Source organism: Brassica napus, chromosome C7 (genome assembly GCF_020379485.1).
Source record: "Brassica napus cultivar Da-Ae chromosome C7, Da-Ae, whole genome shotgun sequence".
NCBI lineage: Eukaryota > Viridiplantae > Streptophyta > Magnoliopsida > Brassicales > Brassicaceae > Brassica > Brassica napus.
The window spans coordinates 14,592,792-14,610,110 of NC_063450.1; the positions used below are offsets into that span (position 1 = coordinate 14,592,792).

At 33.6% G+C, this 17,319-nt stretch overlaps 2 protein-coding genes and 1 long non-coding RNA gene across 5 annotated transcripts; 2 read left to right on the top strand and 1 right to left on the bottom strand.

Annotated features, from left to right (window-relative positions):
* Window positions 1–1,381: 1,381 nt before the first annotated feature.
* On the top strand, window positions 1,382–3,557 carry LOC106406310 (protein DETOXIFICATION 1). Of its 2 annotated transcripts, XM_013846939.3 has the most exons (6): window positions 1,382–1,811; window positions 1,894–2,438; window positions 2,537–2,623; window positions 2,708–2,764; window positions 2,843–3,287; window positions 3,381–3,557. In XM_013846939.3, the coding sequence occupies exons 1-6, from the start codon at window positions 1,566–1,568 to the stop codon at window positions 3,429–3,431; spliced, it is 1,431 nt and encodes a 476-aa protein (XP_013702393.1). In that variant the 5' UTR covers window positions 1,382–1,565; the 3' UTR covers window positions 3,432–3,557. The 2 variants fall into 2 exon arrangements, with proteins under 2 accessions (XP_013702393.1, XP_048619474.1); XM_048763517.1 differs by lacking the exon at window positions 3,381–3,557 and having other exon boundaries at window positions 2,843–3,344.
* On the bottom strand, window positions 3,466–4,693 carry BNAANNG40350D. The gene is made up of 5 exons (XM_013846940.3): window positions 4,388–4,693; window positions 4,236–4,302; window positions 3,963–4,159; window positions 3,806–3,878; window positions 3,466–3,714 (listed from the first exon to the last, which is right to left on the bottom strand). The coding sequence occupies exons 1-5, from the start codon at window positions 4,487–4,489 to the stop codon at window positions 3,560–3,562; spliced, it is 594 nt and encodes a 197-aa protein (XP_013702394.2). The 5' UTR covers window positions 4,490–4,693; the 3' UTR covers window positions 3,466–3,559.
* A 7,141-nt stretch (window positions 4,694–11,834) lies between these two features.
* On the top strand, window positions 11,835–14,516 carry LOC106404733. Of its 2 annotated transcripts, XR_007326448.1 has the most exons (6): window positions 11,835–13,312; window positions 13,494–13,582; window positions 13,664–13,716; window positions 13,829–13,945; window positions 14,025–14,182; window positions 14,418–14,516. It is a non-coding gene; the product is annotated as an uncharacterized LOC106404733 (long non-coding RNA). The 2 variants fall into 2 exon arrangements; XR_001281105.3 differs by having other exon boundaries at window positions 11,836–13,312; window positions 14,025–14,516.
* The last annotated feature ends 2,803 nt before the right edge of the window (window positions 14,517–17,319 follow it).

The window sequence follows — 17,319 nt, forward strand, 5'->3', positions numbered from 1 at the left end:
TGGTGTATTCAATAAGATCCAAGTTTGAAAACCTATAAGACATTCAAAAATTACACGGTTTATTGATTTGTTTGTAGCCCTATATCGAGAACAACGATTATCGCATATGACAGTGCATGAAATTTTATGTAATCGTCAAGTGGCCAGTCGTTATGGCGTATATTTTAAGGTGCATTTATTTTCAGGCAAAGGCTTGAAGTTGATGTATGCCAACATCTGTACACATAGATATAGTTTCTATGGGGGTGATTGGTAGTTGCTGTAGGTGCTGTCCACAACCCTATTTATTTCTAAAGCATCAAATTCAGAGCAATCAAGCTTTAAATTTTTTTTTGAAACCACAGCTCTTGAAATAACCTACGGCTGTACAAGTGCTCTGCAGAGCCAAATATCTAAAGCAATTTTTTAGTGCTTTCCATAAAATTATACAGCAATAAAATCTAAAGCCACAGCAAAAAGTTTACAGATTTTTTTCTACAGCAAAAATTTTAAAACTACGGCCATTACCAATCAGACCCTATGTTAAAGGATATTTTTGACCACCTAATATCCAAATTTAACAGTATACCGATAATTTTTTGTATAGTTAACAGAACTCATCGATGTGCAGTGATTGACTCACTTCCAAACTTTGTATCAGTAGAATATCGCCTGACACCACTAAAGCTTCCAATGTCTCATTATTCTAGTTCTTTTCGCCATAGAAGAAATCACTTACTGCCATCACTGGATTAACAACTGGCGAAATAGCTTGAGCAGGTCTAGCTGGGTTCGTTGGGATCCAAAGATATTTTCAAGCTCGGATCTCATGGCTATAATGAACTTTTGCCTAATATCCATGGATAATAAAGACTTTGCTGCTGAAATACTTATATAGACGTCTGATGAACTATAACAAGGAATATATCACAATGTTGAACTAAGTTTGTAATACTTACCTCACAATACCAGTACTAGAAAAAAATTGGATATTGAATTAGCCTGTACAATTGTTTAGCTTACAAGACAATATTGAATTCATGGATCGAAACAAACACTAGACCACTTTTATCTTTCATTTACACATTTCTCCCATTTAGCCCAGTAAACTCCTTTCTAGGTGGATTTGAAATCTACGAGAACTATGTAATGGTATTTGCAAACTTTTATACAATTATTTAGTGGAAATAAAAAATTGGACATGACGAGACTGGAAGATGGAAGAAGAGTCAATGCTATATAGGTTGGGACAACTCTAAGAGTGAGGTTAAGAGAAATTAATAACATTAGTGAATACAATATTCATATATTAGATTAGCCAATAACATATTTAGAAAAAAAACAGGTCAAAACGAATTTGATATCTTACTCTTCGGCGTCACGTTTGACATGATTCCAAAGTATGCTGTCTAGCTAGTTGCCTTTGTTGTCTTAGTCGTGGATAACTAGAACGTGATTCCCAAGTATATTATCCTGTATATATTTTTCACGCATTTCCGTACAATTAGAGTGATGTTATAGTTTAAAAAGATTCAGTATCATCTGAAACCAAAGGGCAAAGGCCTTCAACACTAGGAAGACTGACAATGGAAGAGCCATTTCTTATAAGAGAGGAACAGTTAGTCCCCAGTACAAGGACATGGCACAGAGGTCAGCTCACCGTGGAGCTGAAGAAAGTATGCCGCTTGGCCGCTCCTATGGCCACCGTGACCAGTGCTCAATACCTTTTACCTGTCATCTCAGTCATGGTGGCCGGCCACAATGGGGAGCTTCAGCTCTCCGGCGTCGCTCTTGCCACCTCTTTCACAAACGTCTCCGGTTTCAGCATTATGGTAACTATGCTATGACTCTCTCCACTCCGCTTCAGTTATAGAATCCAACTGACTCTGAAATCTTGAAAACTCTTTTGCGCAGTATGGATTAGCGGGTGCTTTAGAAACTCTCTGTGGCCAAGCTTATGGAGCTAAACAATACGAGAAACTCGGAACCTACACATACTCTGCAATCGCCTCCAATATCCCAATCTGTTTCCTCATATCAACTCTTTGGATTTACATGGACAAGCTCTTGGTCTCTCTTGGACAAGACCCTGACATCTCAAGAGTCGCTGGCTCCTACGCCTTTTCGCTCATACCGGCTTTGTTCGGACAAGCCATTGTCATACCACTGACTCGGTTTCTTCTGACGCAAGGGTTGGTTCTTCCCCTTCTCTACTGTGCCGTAACCACCCTTTTGTTCCACATCTCCGTTTGCTGGATTTTGGTTTTCAAGTTTGGTCTGGGAAGCAATGGAGCTGCTTTGTCTATTAGTGTGTCTTTCTGGTTCTATGCTGTGATACTCGCATGCTATGTGAGATTCTCCACCTCTTGTGAGATGACACGCACCTTTGTATCCGATGATTTTGTGTCCTGTGTCAAACAGTTCTTCCATTACGGAGTTCCATCAGCAGCAATGTTGTGGTATGCCAATTTAAATTTCTTGTTGGTCAAGGTACATACACGAATGCTTCCTCTTATCTCAATTGCATTTTTTTTCTTCTCATCTTTTTGCAATATAGCCTAGAATGGTGGCTTTTTGAGCTACTCATACTCTCCTCAGGACTACTCCCAAACCCGAAACTTGAGACCTCTGTTCTTTCAATATGGTAAGTAAAATATACACATTCTTTCTAAATGTTCTTCTCTTATCTGTTTATTGAGAAAGTATTAATCATATTTGTTTCATGCAGTCTTACAACAGAAACATTGCACTATGTAATTTCAAATGGAGTTGCCGCGGCTGTGAGGTACGATCTCAATTCCTAATCCAAAACATCTTCAACCTCCTTCCTCAATATTAGTCATCATCTGTTGGTTTCTTGCAGCACACGCGTGGCAAACAATTTGGGAGCTGGGAGTCCTCAAGTTGCTAGGGTATCAATATTGGCAGGGCTTTGTCTCTGGTTGATAGAGTCAGTTTTTTTCAGTACACTTCTCTTCACATGCCGGAACATCATAGGCTACGCATTCAGCAACAGCAAAGAAGTCGTGGACTATGTCGCGGATATATCTCCTTTGCTCTGTCTTTCCTTCATCCTGGATGGGTTCACTGCAGTGCTTAATGGTGTAGCTAGGGGAAGTGGGTGGCAACACATTGGAGCTTGGAACAATGTGGTGTCTTATTATCTGGTAGGAGCTCCGGTTGGACTTTACTTAGCTTTCAGTCATGGGTTTAATGGAAAAGGATTGTGGTGCGGTGTTGTGGTTGGATCCGCTGTTCAAGCGACTATTCTGGCTATCGTCACAACTTCCATGGATTGGAAAAAACAGGTTATTCCTTTGAGTATAATATTAGCCATTTCAGCTTGTTACATATCTACATTTTAATAATGCTATAAAGTAATTGGAATCTATAATTTTTAGGCTGAGAAGGCAAGGAAGAGAATAATCTCTAGGGAAAATGGATTAGCTTAAACGAAGAGTGTTTCTTAATTAATACATATTGAGAGATACGAAGGACTTTGATTTTCTTCAGTTTTGGTATACAAATGTAATTGTTTTCTTATAAACAAGTGAATAAAAAAAACAACATCTCGGTTACATTATTGGTTCCAAACGGGAATAATCCCTTGTGCAGCAAGGCGCTTCTCCACCCAAAACACAACGTGGTTTGCAGTTGGGTTCCTCTCGTCGACTAGAAACGGCTCCACAGTGCTTGGACCTGATCCGTACGAGGAGATTGAAAAGCCCTTTGCACCTATTTTTTTTTTAAAACTCCATTCAAATTTGCAGCAACAAAGTATTTGAACCAGATGATTATTAAAAGAAAAAAATGTTTATATTATTACCTGTGAGGTTCCCACTGGGGAAGAAGGCCCAGAAGGAATATTGAATACCTTTCTTAAAGAAAAACCCCTCGAGCTATAATCAAACAAGTTACGTTAGACTAGAGATGAACTAATGATGATGATATTTTGTCTTGAATGTTGGTTAGATTCAAGAAACCTTATCGTCATGGAAAGATAAATCAATCTCAGAGATATCATCTTGAGCTTCAAGAATGGCTTTTAGGGGAGGAATCACGTCTTCTTCCATCATTTCTCTCAGCGGTTTTGCCACGGCTGCCTTCGCAGCTGCCGGTTTTGGTTTCTTTGCTGGAACTTCAACTGTTGAGTCTTCTTTTTCTTTCTTCTCAGTAGCAACTATAAGATAACAAGAATGTAAGTTTCCTCTGTTTTCAATAGTTCCACCAACCAAACATTCTGTTTCACAAATTACCAGCAGAAGTGGAAGACTCTTGCACGGCACAGCGCAACTGACTTTCCTTTTTATTACCTGACTGATGCTGTAAAAGATACAAGACAGAATCTGTGTCAACTCAATACACTCGGATGAGGTACAAAATCCATGGAAATCAAGACATTACAGACCAATGTTAGTGGTGGAAACAAAGAAGAGGATGAAAGAGTTGGGGTGACTATAGAGATATGAGAGCTGGTAGCTACAAATGATACTCCTACTATTGCTGTCATCTTCAGGATCAACACAGAAAAATTTAACTGATCTTCACCAGCTAAAGATTCGTTACACTTAGATTCTTCTCTCCTTCTTCTGCCTCAGACTAAGTAGTCATGTTTTCCTCTCTTTTTTTTTTTTTGTGGAGCAAAGCGAAAGAAGAGAAGAGGGAATAAGACAAGACACTAATGTGAAAAAGGCTAAGTCCAAGAGTTGTCAACCACTCATGAAAAAAAGAGGATATACCATATTTTAATAACAAATTTTAAGTCTGCATAAATGTTTCCAATAATCTTTTGTGGCGAGTAGAAGACCAAGATAGCAGATTGTTAGAATTTCTATGCCTAATCCGGTAGCCTCAACTACTAAATTCAAGTCATAGCTACCTCGTTGTGCAGATTTATGGATATGATTTAGCAACACTAGTTCTTAGTCTTGAGCCAGACGGAATTTTTTAAAAGATATCTAGCATTTCTTTAGGAGACTAATGTTTAACATTTGTTTTTCTAATTAACACTGAGTACTTAATACATATATTTAACTGAGCATGATTCATAAACTAGGTTTTTTTTTATGCTCATGCACGAATATAAATATTTTTTAAAATTTATTTCCATAAACTTACAAAATTTATCTTATTTTATAATATATATATAATTATTTATAATAATAATATGTTGTTCTAAGGTAGACATGCTTTAGTTTTAAAAATATTATTAGGTAAAAAGAAAATTTGAAATAGAAATCATAATAATGGAAATATGCATAATATTTTAGTTCATTTAATATATCCATGTAATTAACCATTCTAAAAATTATGATGAAGATGTCTTCTCAAATAATATTATAGAGATTGAAATATTTTGTTGTTTATTAAGTGATTCATAGGTTATGCACTTGAAAGCTACATAACATTGTTGTTTACTCAATTTTTTTTTTTTGTCAATATTTTACTCTCTGGTTTGAGTTTCCAATCTATAAATTTGTGAATTATGTTTAGATACTTATATTTGTTTAATGTATTTCATCTTAATGTTGACAGCTTTTGAGTCAATTTTTTTTGTATTGTTTTGTGTTCAAATCCACTGAAACATATTACTCCATCCGTTTCATATTAAGTATCGTTTTAGTTTTTCAATTTTGTTTTATTATATGTGTCGTTTTACATTTCTAATGCATGCTTTAAACAAAATTTTCAATTTTTATCCTTATTTTTAATTCATTAATTAATAAAACCAAACAAAAAATTATATTAACTAGGGGTAAACAAAATATTTAACATTTTTTTTTAATTCGTGCGTAAAAATCTTAAAATACACTTAATATGAAACGGATGGAGTATAATAGATTTGAACTTTGACTTGTGGAAATTGTTAACAAAGAAAAAAATTATATAATTATTACTGTCAACTATTTTAAAGATGCATAAACAGCTTAAAACGGCAGATCATAATAGCTGAAGAAGAAGCTAACAAGTTATGAACAACGAATTGCTCAAACTCGGATCTCAAGCTTGCAAGTGCACATTGACTGTTTAAAAAACCAAGATCATCTTCATCGTTTATGGATTTCATACATCCTGCCACTCCGCCAACCACTGCAACAACTACCTCACCAAATTTGTCATTTATCCGAAATTAATCATCTTCACACCATTTTTCTTAGAAGTTTACTTTACTTGTATTTATGTTTAAGAAACAAATTTTTTGCTTTAACTAATTTTTTTGGTTGTAGAATATTTAAATTTCTATATATTTATATAGTTTAGCTTCTATAATTCGAATAATAATAACATTTATTGATGGTTCTAATAAATTGATATATTGTCACTAATTGTTTCTAAGGGAAAAAAATATATATATAAAGTTGGTTTTTTCCGTTCTTCTGACAAGTGGCAGGAGGTTTTTCGACACATGTCCTCATAATTTTTTTTTGCATTTTAGATCTTTTTTCTTTTATATTATTGCAATTTAGTCCATCATTTTCTAATTATGCACTATCTAATCCTTCTCACACTAACCATCATCATAATTTGAGATTCTATTTTATTGGTCACTAAAATTCAAAAAATAAGTGAAATAATATAAATATATTTTAAATGTTTAATTTATTCACAACTGAAAGTATCATAAACTTTCACTATTTTATTATTTTTACTATTTTCTATTATTTCATTTATAAATTATATTTTTATTAAACTATTAAAATCACAAAATAACCAAATTTAAGCCTAAAATCTCCACAATCACTGAGAAAAATAAAATGCCATAGTAATACTAACTCAATAAAGGTCTGGATCTTAAAAGAGATCAAGACTAACTTACCTTACCGTAACATAGAGTGTCTTGGCCAGAACAAGTAGAAGTAAAAAAGGAAAAAAAGATAAAATCTGAAACAAAGTAATCCCAGAATACAAAGAAGCTTGATCAAGCACCAACAAAATCCGCAATACACCGGTGCCGTCCTCGAGCTATGAAAAATAGCATAGAAGTCAAATATCCAAAAATAGATCTTAAAAACCAAGACGAGCAGGGACTATTGACGGTAAGCCAACAACGAGAAAGACAACATCAAAGATGACTAAATTTTGATCCAACCGAAGGAGATATAGTTCCTAACATCAGTTGAAATCTAAGGAAGAAGAGGAACATCCAATATTGAATGGAACAGCCTAAAACGACACGAGAAACAACCGCACAATTGGGAACTCCTAAACCCGATCTACAACAAATACCAGAAATCTCAATGTGAAGAAGGTGATAAAGAACAAGAGCAGGATGTGAGTCTTTTTCGGTGATGGTGAGAACACCGTTTACCAGAAAGGTAAACAAAATACATAGATGTTGATGGCTCAATGTCAAAATATGGGAAGAAAGCAAAAAAACATATTAAAAGTAATAATGTTCAAGAATATGAAAAAAATAAAAGACAATTTTGACGCTGAAACCGTTAATCTTAGAATCAACAAATGCATAAATGCAAAGTCATTAAAAGTCAGTATATTTTTACATTAGAGGCTCACTTCACTACTAACAAGTACTATACACACAAAACACATTATTAAAAAACAAAAGACAAAATATATTAACATATCAGTACTACTACTACAAAACACAATAAAAACACCAAATAATGTTATTAACAAATAAAAGTGACCACATAATTACATTATCCAAAAAATCATACTCTTAACCACAATAAAACAATATTTTGCACGAAGCGCGGACATCATCCTAGTTAATATAATAACATAAGACAAAACGCTTACTAAAGTGACTTTTCTGATTGTATAGTATCATAGTCATATATAGTTTCATGTTAGCATATATATATTGTGACTATTTATTTTTCCAACAAAATATTTGTGACTACTCAAGAATCTCGCTAAATAGTCCTAATTGCGGATTTGAGACTAATTTGTGATGCCTTTGTTGGTAGAAAAATAACATGATTTCCGGTGGTTTAAGTACAACTAGATACAGATCCGGATATGCTTAGACTAATCTTTTTAATAATTATTGAGCTTGCTTATTTACATTTCATATTTATGTGTTTTTGATTTTTTGTTATATAATATGTGGCTATAATATACTTTTTACATATATATTTAAAATATACTTTCTTACATGTAAATAATTAATTTGTGTTTAATATGTGTTGTACCTAATGTAAGATTATAATAAATAAGTGTTAAATATATATTTTTTCACGGTGTCCAATCAAGATGTCGGTTCAGTTTAGGTTTTTTCTTTTGGCTTTTCGGTGTTTTGGTTTATACAGTCGCTACCATATTAACACCATATCTACTTTAGTTTGGTTCGATTTATAAATGGTCGGTTTTCGGTTTATTCAGTTTATATCAAAACCTATAAGTATATTTATCTTTTATAATTTTACTTTTTATGATTAGATATCGGCTTTAGTATACAATGAAAATGTTTCTTTTAAATAATTAATGAACATATTAAACTAATATTATTGATAGGTTTTATAGAATAAAAATAAGAAAAATTAGTAGTTTATATTATTATTAAATAACTAAATATTAATATACATATTTGTATTATTGTAAATTATCCATGATAAATTGCGGTGTAGATATGTATTATATTAAGCATTATACTTAATATTTATTATCAAAAATTAATTTGAACCGATTATCAAACACATCACCTTTTTTTTACATTGCAAATTAAAGGTTTTCTGATAAATTTTAACACATTTGGCCCACATGTCACAACGTCACACATGTCACAACGTCACACATGTCTCAAAGGCTGATTAGGATTAGCAATTCTTTCTTTGTAATATTGGTCACTTTTTTGTCGCACCTTACACAACCAAAATAAAACCATGCCCAGTCGGTGTTCATTACCAAAACCATGCCCAGTCAGTGTTTATTACCAAAACTGTTGCTTTAACAATGCATTTCTCAATCTAACAAAAAAAAATGTGTCTATCGCATACCAGCTAGGTAAATCGTACGGATATATTACAAAAACTAACCTCAGTTGCCATGATAATATCCACTATTGATCGCCCTGGATAAAGACACCAAGTATCCTTCTGGCGTTTGATTCCTTTGGGTTTAACAACTTCAACATTTCCAGTTGCGAGAGCAAGTTCATTTTTTGGCAACCTAAATATTATGTAATATTTTAAAGTAGTTTAAAATTGTTTATTTACATAAGAATTTAGTGGAATACAATTTACTGTCAGGAAAATTCTTGCACATCAGAGCCAGTAGGATTTATGATCACACTGGAAGCTTCAAATGCATTTGTAACCTGACTTGTCCTACAATACAAAATTTTTGGTTTAATGACTCGCAGAAAAAATCAAAACCTTAAAATGTTATTTAAAATCTTACCCTTGTAAACAGAGATTTTTGCAAATCTCACCAAACAGACAATGGTGTTATCTTCACCAACATGTTAAGCATTTAAAATTTGCTCAGCAAAACGACCCCAAAGACAACATGCTATATGCTGATCACTGTTAAAAAAATGTAATTCAATTTAGCAAATGTTCTCGATATTTTTAGTATAGTAAGACACAATAATAATATTTTGATCTTACTTTGTGTCTGTTAAAGTAAACTACAGTTTCTGCCTTTCTTTATCAAGGACTTGCACAACTTGAAGATCACCGATAACAATCGCTTGACCAATTACATCTGAAACCGCAAAACTTTTATTTAGTTCATATAACGGTTCTTAATCTGAAAAAATACACTTACCAATGAGAAAATTGGAATCAAGACTTCCATTAATGATTGATTCGTAAGGGGTTAATGACAGAAAACTATCATCAATTTTCAGGGATGAACTGGTCACTAAGGAGCTGCTGATGATGGAAAGCTTGTATTTGTGGCTTGTCGCTTTATACTTTCCGGTAGCTGGGGTTAAACCAAAATTCTCGGTGAAACACCATTGACCAATCTGCATGTGTTTCTTAGCACGCGGAGTGAAGATTCGTTTATAGGTACAATGTATCTTATCGCCCTGCATAAAGCATATACACATAGTTTTAGTCAATGATATTAGATAAATAATCAGAACAATTACCGTTACATCTACGAGTATGAATTCAAGAGTGTCTCCACCACCATAAGATGAATGTTGAGTCCATGAGTGTAGAACTTTGATTTTCAACTTTCCACCCGGTTTTGAATGGCTTGACAGCTTTCAAGAGAGTAGTTCCATTAGGAGTAACCATTGCCATTTGAGTCTTAGATGTTTCTGGTGATGTGAGTTGTATTATGGGGTTCAGCGTTAATTTATAGCGTAGCATAAGATTTTTTTTGTCTCGCTAGGTATATTTTTTTTTAAGTATCGATCCATAAATTTTGAAATCAGTTTAAGTCAGTTAAGATATTAATTTTAAAATATAGCTAGAAAGTTGGTAAATACCTAACACTAAATATCAGGGAAGAAATAATTTTAATAATCTTATTTAATTTGAACTAGACCCTGACCCGCGCGCAAGCGCGGATATGAATTTTCAGTTTTTAATTATTTATTTTATTAAATGATGTATTTGTAATATTCGTTCATATTATATTCATTAAGTAAATATTTTTTTTCCATCTTAAACTATCTATTTTTTACGAATGTATGATATCATATAAAAAACAATGAGTATAGAGTTAATTAGATAATTTTAAAAACAAAAATTTTTCTTTCGTGTGCGATATCGTATAAATAATGATCCGCCCAGTTAACAAAAATCATGATTATTTTATGTGTAATTATTTTTTATTTTTACCATTTCCTTAAAACTATATTAAATTTTACATATTTTAATTAGAATATTTTTAATATTTTTACCTTTTTATTTGAAATGCAACTCAATATTTTTTTAGCAATTAATTTAAAAAATATTTTTAGAATTTGTTAGAAAAATATGAAAATTACATTTTAAATTAAAATTATCCTAAAATATGATAAGTTTTGATGTAAACGAAAACTCAAATTATGCCAAAAATAATGATATTCAATGATAATAACAATTTTAATTGATTATTTTTAAAAAAATACATTTACAAAAATATTGTTCGAAAGAAAATTCATTTATCTTTCAAATATAAAATGAAAATATTATAATTAAATAATAAAAAATATAAATAAAAACCATAAATTTAGCAAATGATAACTGAGTTATATTATGCTAAAATTTTCTTTCTAACAATTTATCAAATGACAAATGAGTTATAAGCAAATAATACCATATAATTTTTAAAAACATAGCCATTCTTAAATATTTTTTGAATAAATAATTATTTTTAAATTTAATCAACTGAAAATAATATCCATACAATTGTGTGAGTCAAATTCTAGTTTTATTGATGCATGTTATATATTAGTGCTTCATGTTTTAGGTAACATTTTAATGATGCACATTTTTAAAAATCTCCATTATTAAAATTATGCACGTAAGGATAACTCATGAGTTTTTTTGGTTGATTAAATGACATTATGTCCAAATTTATTTAAGGATATTTCATTAAGGTAACTGAAAAAGACAAACAATAAAATAGAAATTTTAAATTCATTTAAGCATATTTCATTAATGTAACTGAAAAGACAAGTAATAAATTAGGCAGTTTTATTCGTTTTAGGATATTTCATAAATGCAACTGAAAAAGACAAGAAAAAAAAAAGGAGTTTAGTTAATGAAGTAAGAACATTTTCAAATGAGTACTTCTCTTTTAATAATATAGATATAGCTAGATTTGAGCTAATCTATATATATGTTGTTAGAATGTTCCGTTTAACAAATTTAAAAAAATTGATAATTTATATATGTATACATTCTGTTTTTAATTTATATGATTCAAGAAGACCAAGTTAAAATGAAGTGAAACATAAATGATTTTCATATATTGAGGTTGTAAGTATCGTGTAATGCACCATGCAACGTAAATACTTAGGAGCCTAGAATGATATATTTTGAACTCTTCTTCAAGTAGATTACTGCATGGAATGGGGCATTACATAAATTTATGTAAATATATACGTGGTGACAATTTTGGAATGATGAAAGTTTGACAAACTTGAATTGAGTTGGTGTACCAGGTGGAGAACGTGACAAGTAAAGAGAAGCAAATTATAAAGTTGGTTTAGTCTAAGGCACTAGCGTGGATATAATGAATGTAATATAAATGTATACAAAGGTCGCACTTGTATTGTTAAACTGATATTTTATACAATAAAGTTGTTTTGTCTCTTTCCTCCTGCCGCCGCATCATCAAGTAAGGGTGGACAAATCTCAACACGTGTCGACACCTGAGTGGTTCCGTGTTTTTTTCTCCTGCTTTTGTTTCTTGCTTTGTTGAATAAGAGAGTCTGATGTGGGCTTTATGGTATTTGCGCATGAAGCCCAAAGTGGAGCCCAGTCTCCTTCACTCTGTTTCAACCCACAAATGTTTAGGGTTTTCTCCCATTTTCTTCTCACGGCTCGAACTCACCGACGAAACCAATGTTTGGCTCAGATCGCCGTTCGGCGCCTCAGATTTCCATATGGAGGCCACTACAAGCTCCTCCTTCGAACCGTCTTTGTCATTTTTTTTTGGAAAAGCTCTCCGTCGTCTGTATACTTCTCTGTTCCACTGAAGAAACCAGAACGATATGTAACGCTTTATTCACAATTGAGAACTCTATTAAATTTCACCATTAAGTCACTCCGTCTATCCCACTACTCGAATTTAATTACTACTCTTCCCATCTTCTTTGCAAATCCCTAATTTTCCATACTATAAATAGTGGTGCAGCCATCTCCATATCTCATCGTTTCACCAGATTCATCGTTTCGTCCTTATAGTGTTGACGCGTCTCATGCGTTTCTGGGAAGCATGTTTTTGCTTGATGAAAAGGTTTGCTTTCTTCGTGTGTTTCCCAATTTTCAGTTAAAGCTTTTCCAAGGTTCCATCTATGTTCATCGCCTTAATACTTTCAAACATCTCTGTTCAGTGGGTTTGATGCTACGAGAAGCAACCACCACTTCAAGAAACAAAATCACCTGTCACAATATGCTTCACTGACCTAACTAAGTTTGTTGAGATTCCGGCAGGACCTGCTCCAGTACCCCTGGAGTTCTTTAGTTTTTGTCTTTATGAGCAACTCATGGAATTGGCAAACAAAAATACTCAATTTTTAGGTCTGTCTTTTAACTTACATTTGGAACAAATCTAGATGTTTTCCCGTTAATATATCCACACTCTGTTACACTTTCTTTGCATGCATCATAGGGGAGGTGACTCAGGTGAGCAACGTCAATATAACTTTTAATGACGAATCACAAACAACTCAACACATAATGGAGGCCATCCAAATTGACGGGTACTTGAGTGTTTCAGGACCACTAAAATGTTAATATATCCTCTTGGTTTGATTGTATACTACCAAACTTGAAATATGCATCATGACATCTACATACTTCATTTTCTGTTAATATATTTCCAACCTTCTAAAGTGCTCTACAATATCTACTACTGTCTGTCTAAGTGTCTTTGACGTCCAGGCCAGCAAACTCCACCAGAACTTAGATGGGGTTGGTGTGGAGCCTAAGGTCATTAATATCAAAGAACATTAATCCAAAATTTGTAGGAGGTCAACAGCTTCCCACGAACCTTTCTATTTCATACTTGTGTGTGCATAACTATTCCAACACTAACTAGGCTAGACTTGCAGGACGCTTATATTTGAATGCAATTTCAGGGACCAATTTCCACTTCGACAAAGAAGTAAGTGCAAGCCAGTCCTACTTCGCTGCCTAAGTCGCTCAAACGTTTGTTCACTATATTATATGTCTGTTACACCTAGCATCTAAATAATTACTGCCATCACCAACCACAGCTTCGGTGAGGATGGTGTCACCAGCTCTGCAAGTTATACCAAATATGGAGATGTTCAGAAAATTGAAACTGTTACGGTGCTCAAGCTTAATGCGTACGTGCTGAAATCTCGCTGCAGGTACATTTCCTTACTGGTGACGTCGTGCTATATGGTTTCATAAATATTAAATTACTAGAGTTCCTTCATTCCACCACAGGTTTCTGAGTTCCTTTGCACCAACAAAGTAGACGCCACTGAAACCACCAATGGATGGTGCTACATTTTCTGCTACAAATGTTCAAGAAAGCTACAGCGAGGATTCCCTTCATTCACATGCACCTATTGTCATAACTCTAGCACTATTGGTGTTGTCAGGTATTGCCCGGTAGATTTATCTCACTTCTCACTTTTTAAAATATTCACTAAACAAGCCATCTAACATTCTCCCATTGGCGTTTTAAAATTTTGCAAACCGTGTGGAGATTTGTGTCTCTGATGCGAGAGAGTCATCCATGTTTGTTGTCATCCATGTTTGACTACAAATTGGTATTTCAATATTTACATACACAAGCTACGTAATGATGTCTACATTCTTTTCATTAAAATGCAGGCTGCAAGTGTTGCAGACCCTCTAGAGTCTGAGGTTTCACAATTTCTCCAAGAAATAGTTGTGAGACGTTTGATTTTCAATTGAAGCTTTTTGAGTTCATTTTCAACTCCAAACATCAATCATTCACTGTGTCCCACATATTTTATTGTCATCAGCGTCCCCTACTGAAACTTTTACTTAGGAAAGTTTTACGCCCTATTTGGCGTGACTGGGAAAGAAATTGGTGTGTTTTCAGTCGCTGGGAAGTGAGAAGGAATATGCAGGGACAGCACTATCACCGGATTCATTTGATTATTTAGTCCCCGCGTCTTTTGTTTCAAACTCCAAATGAGGAAAATATCATTAACATTTTCTGTCGCTGATGCTAATCGTTGCGTTCTTGAAACGAACACACCCTTAATATGTTAACAACCACCTCTTTCTCATACTGTCCATTTCTCCTTTTAACAGACAGTTGAAACATATTATAATGCGTTTGGACAGGGAGAGAACAACAACCCAGGAGCTACATCTGTGGCCTGCATAAAGCCACAAGTTATGTGCAACTAATCAGGGCACCGGCAGTGGTGACGTCCAATTGAACCCTACATGTCCACTTACTACAACAACAGGAGCTGAGGAACACACTGGTGTCGGGAGCTCAGCAGAGGAACCACATGTATCATCAGCGGAGAGGGAACTTAAGAAGGCACACAAGGCTTAGGTGCTGAAGATAGCCAAATGAAGAGTCCTCTACTTTCTCGCAAGCTTTGTTTTCATTTAGTATTTTTTTTTTAAACCTATAGTTCTACTTTGACGTTTTCTATATTCTACATCAATAAAATCATGTCGACAAAAAAAATCAATAAAAGCATATTTCATCTAAATCCACTCCCTATTTGGTTGACATTTGTTTCCAAGCTCTAGGTACATATTAATGTATTTAGAAAACTTTTCCTGGTGACACAAAAAATACACTGTGATCTTATACTCTAATAAACGACTATTCGGATTTGGGAAATATAGTCATATATAACGACTATTCGGATTTGGGAAAGTATCATTCAGGCAGAGGCTGTCATCAACTTAATTAACTACATATAAGACATGGTTCATTGATATGAACAAAACATCAATCATTCCCTCCCCTCCTGGCATGTATCCATGAGAATTTATAATTTCAAAAGAAAGTGGTAAATAAAGACAAACTTCAAAAAGTGTGTATGTTTATATGTAACGATTTATGTTGTTTGTCAAGGAACAGAAGGGAGGAATCAAGAACAAAAAAAAAAGGTTTCACAATGTCAAGAAGGGTCTAAACCCTCCAACATTACCTCTTTAAAAACTTTAGTCAAGAGTTTCGAAATCTTTTTGTTGAACCAGCAAATAACACAACTACAAGCTGATCACAAGGAGATAATGTCACACACAAACATGAAGACAACCCTATGAATTAATATAAAATCCCCAACAAATATTACTAACAAATAATCAAATTCTGCGCGAAGCGCGGATCTCCCCCTAGTAAATTTATAAAACGTGGAGCTTCTTATTTTATTTGTAGATGATAGATAACCGAAATACTATTTATCTGGAGGTTGGTTTAAATTAAGTGATGTCGATATTTTTAAGGAACCAAACATGATCCATGATAAGATTATTATTAGATTCTAGAAAAGGTCCAAAAGTTAATTACAACCTTAAACAGTAGATAAAAAATAGGACTCTAAATTAATAGGTCTAAGGCACGTAGGGTGGATATAATGAATGTAATCTATATTATAATAGGGCAGTTGCATCACTCCTGATGCGACACGTCAGCGATATGTGGGTCCCACTTTTAAAAAGTGTGAAAAAGTGTCAAGTTTATGACTCGAACCCGGGTTATTGAGATCTAAACAACAACATTTATACCACTGAGCTAAAGGATTCTTTGTACATCGATTGCTGAAACAAATATATATTTATGAAGGTCAGAAACTTTTGCTTCTTCGGTTTTCTCTCTGGGACCCACACTTATTTATTTTATCTAATGATTTAATAAATACTTTATAACTCACGTTTTGAAATTGGATTCGTTAAAAAAAACTCAATAAACCTCTTTGGTCTGTAAGCGTTCTCTTCAATGGAAGTTTAGGGCTTTCAATTTTTAATCATCGGTTCATGACTCATCCAAGAAATACAGATTGGCTCTTTGAGTTTCATGAATCAGTTTTTCTTCTTTAATCTCTACATCTCTCCATTTTTGATAAATTCATCATCGGTTCTTTTATTTTGCCTGATAAATCATGATTGTGTGGTTTTAATTTTCTTTGGTCATCCTTAGCTTGCACCCTTTGATCTAACCAAGAAGAAGAAGACGACATTTGTCGTTCAGGATGTCATCGAGGACTCAGCTGAGTCACACGGGAGACATACTATATGTTGCCTGATTGTTCAAGAAGAGTTTATGTGCTATGAAACATATTTGTTTCTTTTCATCATTTGCTTTGTTTAATCTTTTTTCCTGTAAATAATTTTGACAGTTCATTCACGGGAGCCAAGAAGTAAAAGAAGAAGAAGCCAGTGAGTGTTTGACATTTTCTGTTTTCCTGAGTTTTTTTTCCATTCATTAAACTTAGATTTTGAAGATTATGTGCCTCACATTCTTTTTATTTTGATGGTTGTTAGGTTGAATGAAGATCATTGAATAAAGAAAATGTCGATGCTCCTGAAGATTTGGAGGGTACTTTTTATTTCTTTCTCTGATAATTCTAGCGACATAAATTTGAACCTTACAGAGGGTATATTGCAGAACATCCTAATGATGAGGAAGAAGTGGAGGGAATTGATCTGCACCAGCAACGTTACCCGTGGGAGGGAAGTGACATGGATTACTTATACGACGAGGTAAGCTTATCATTAGATGGTTTGCGGTCCATCT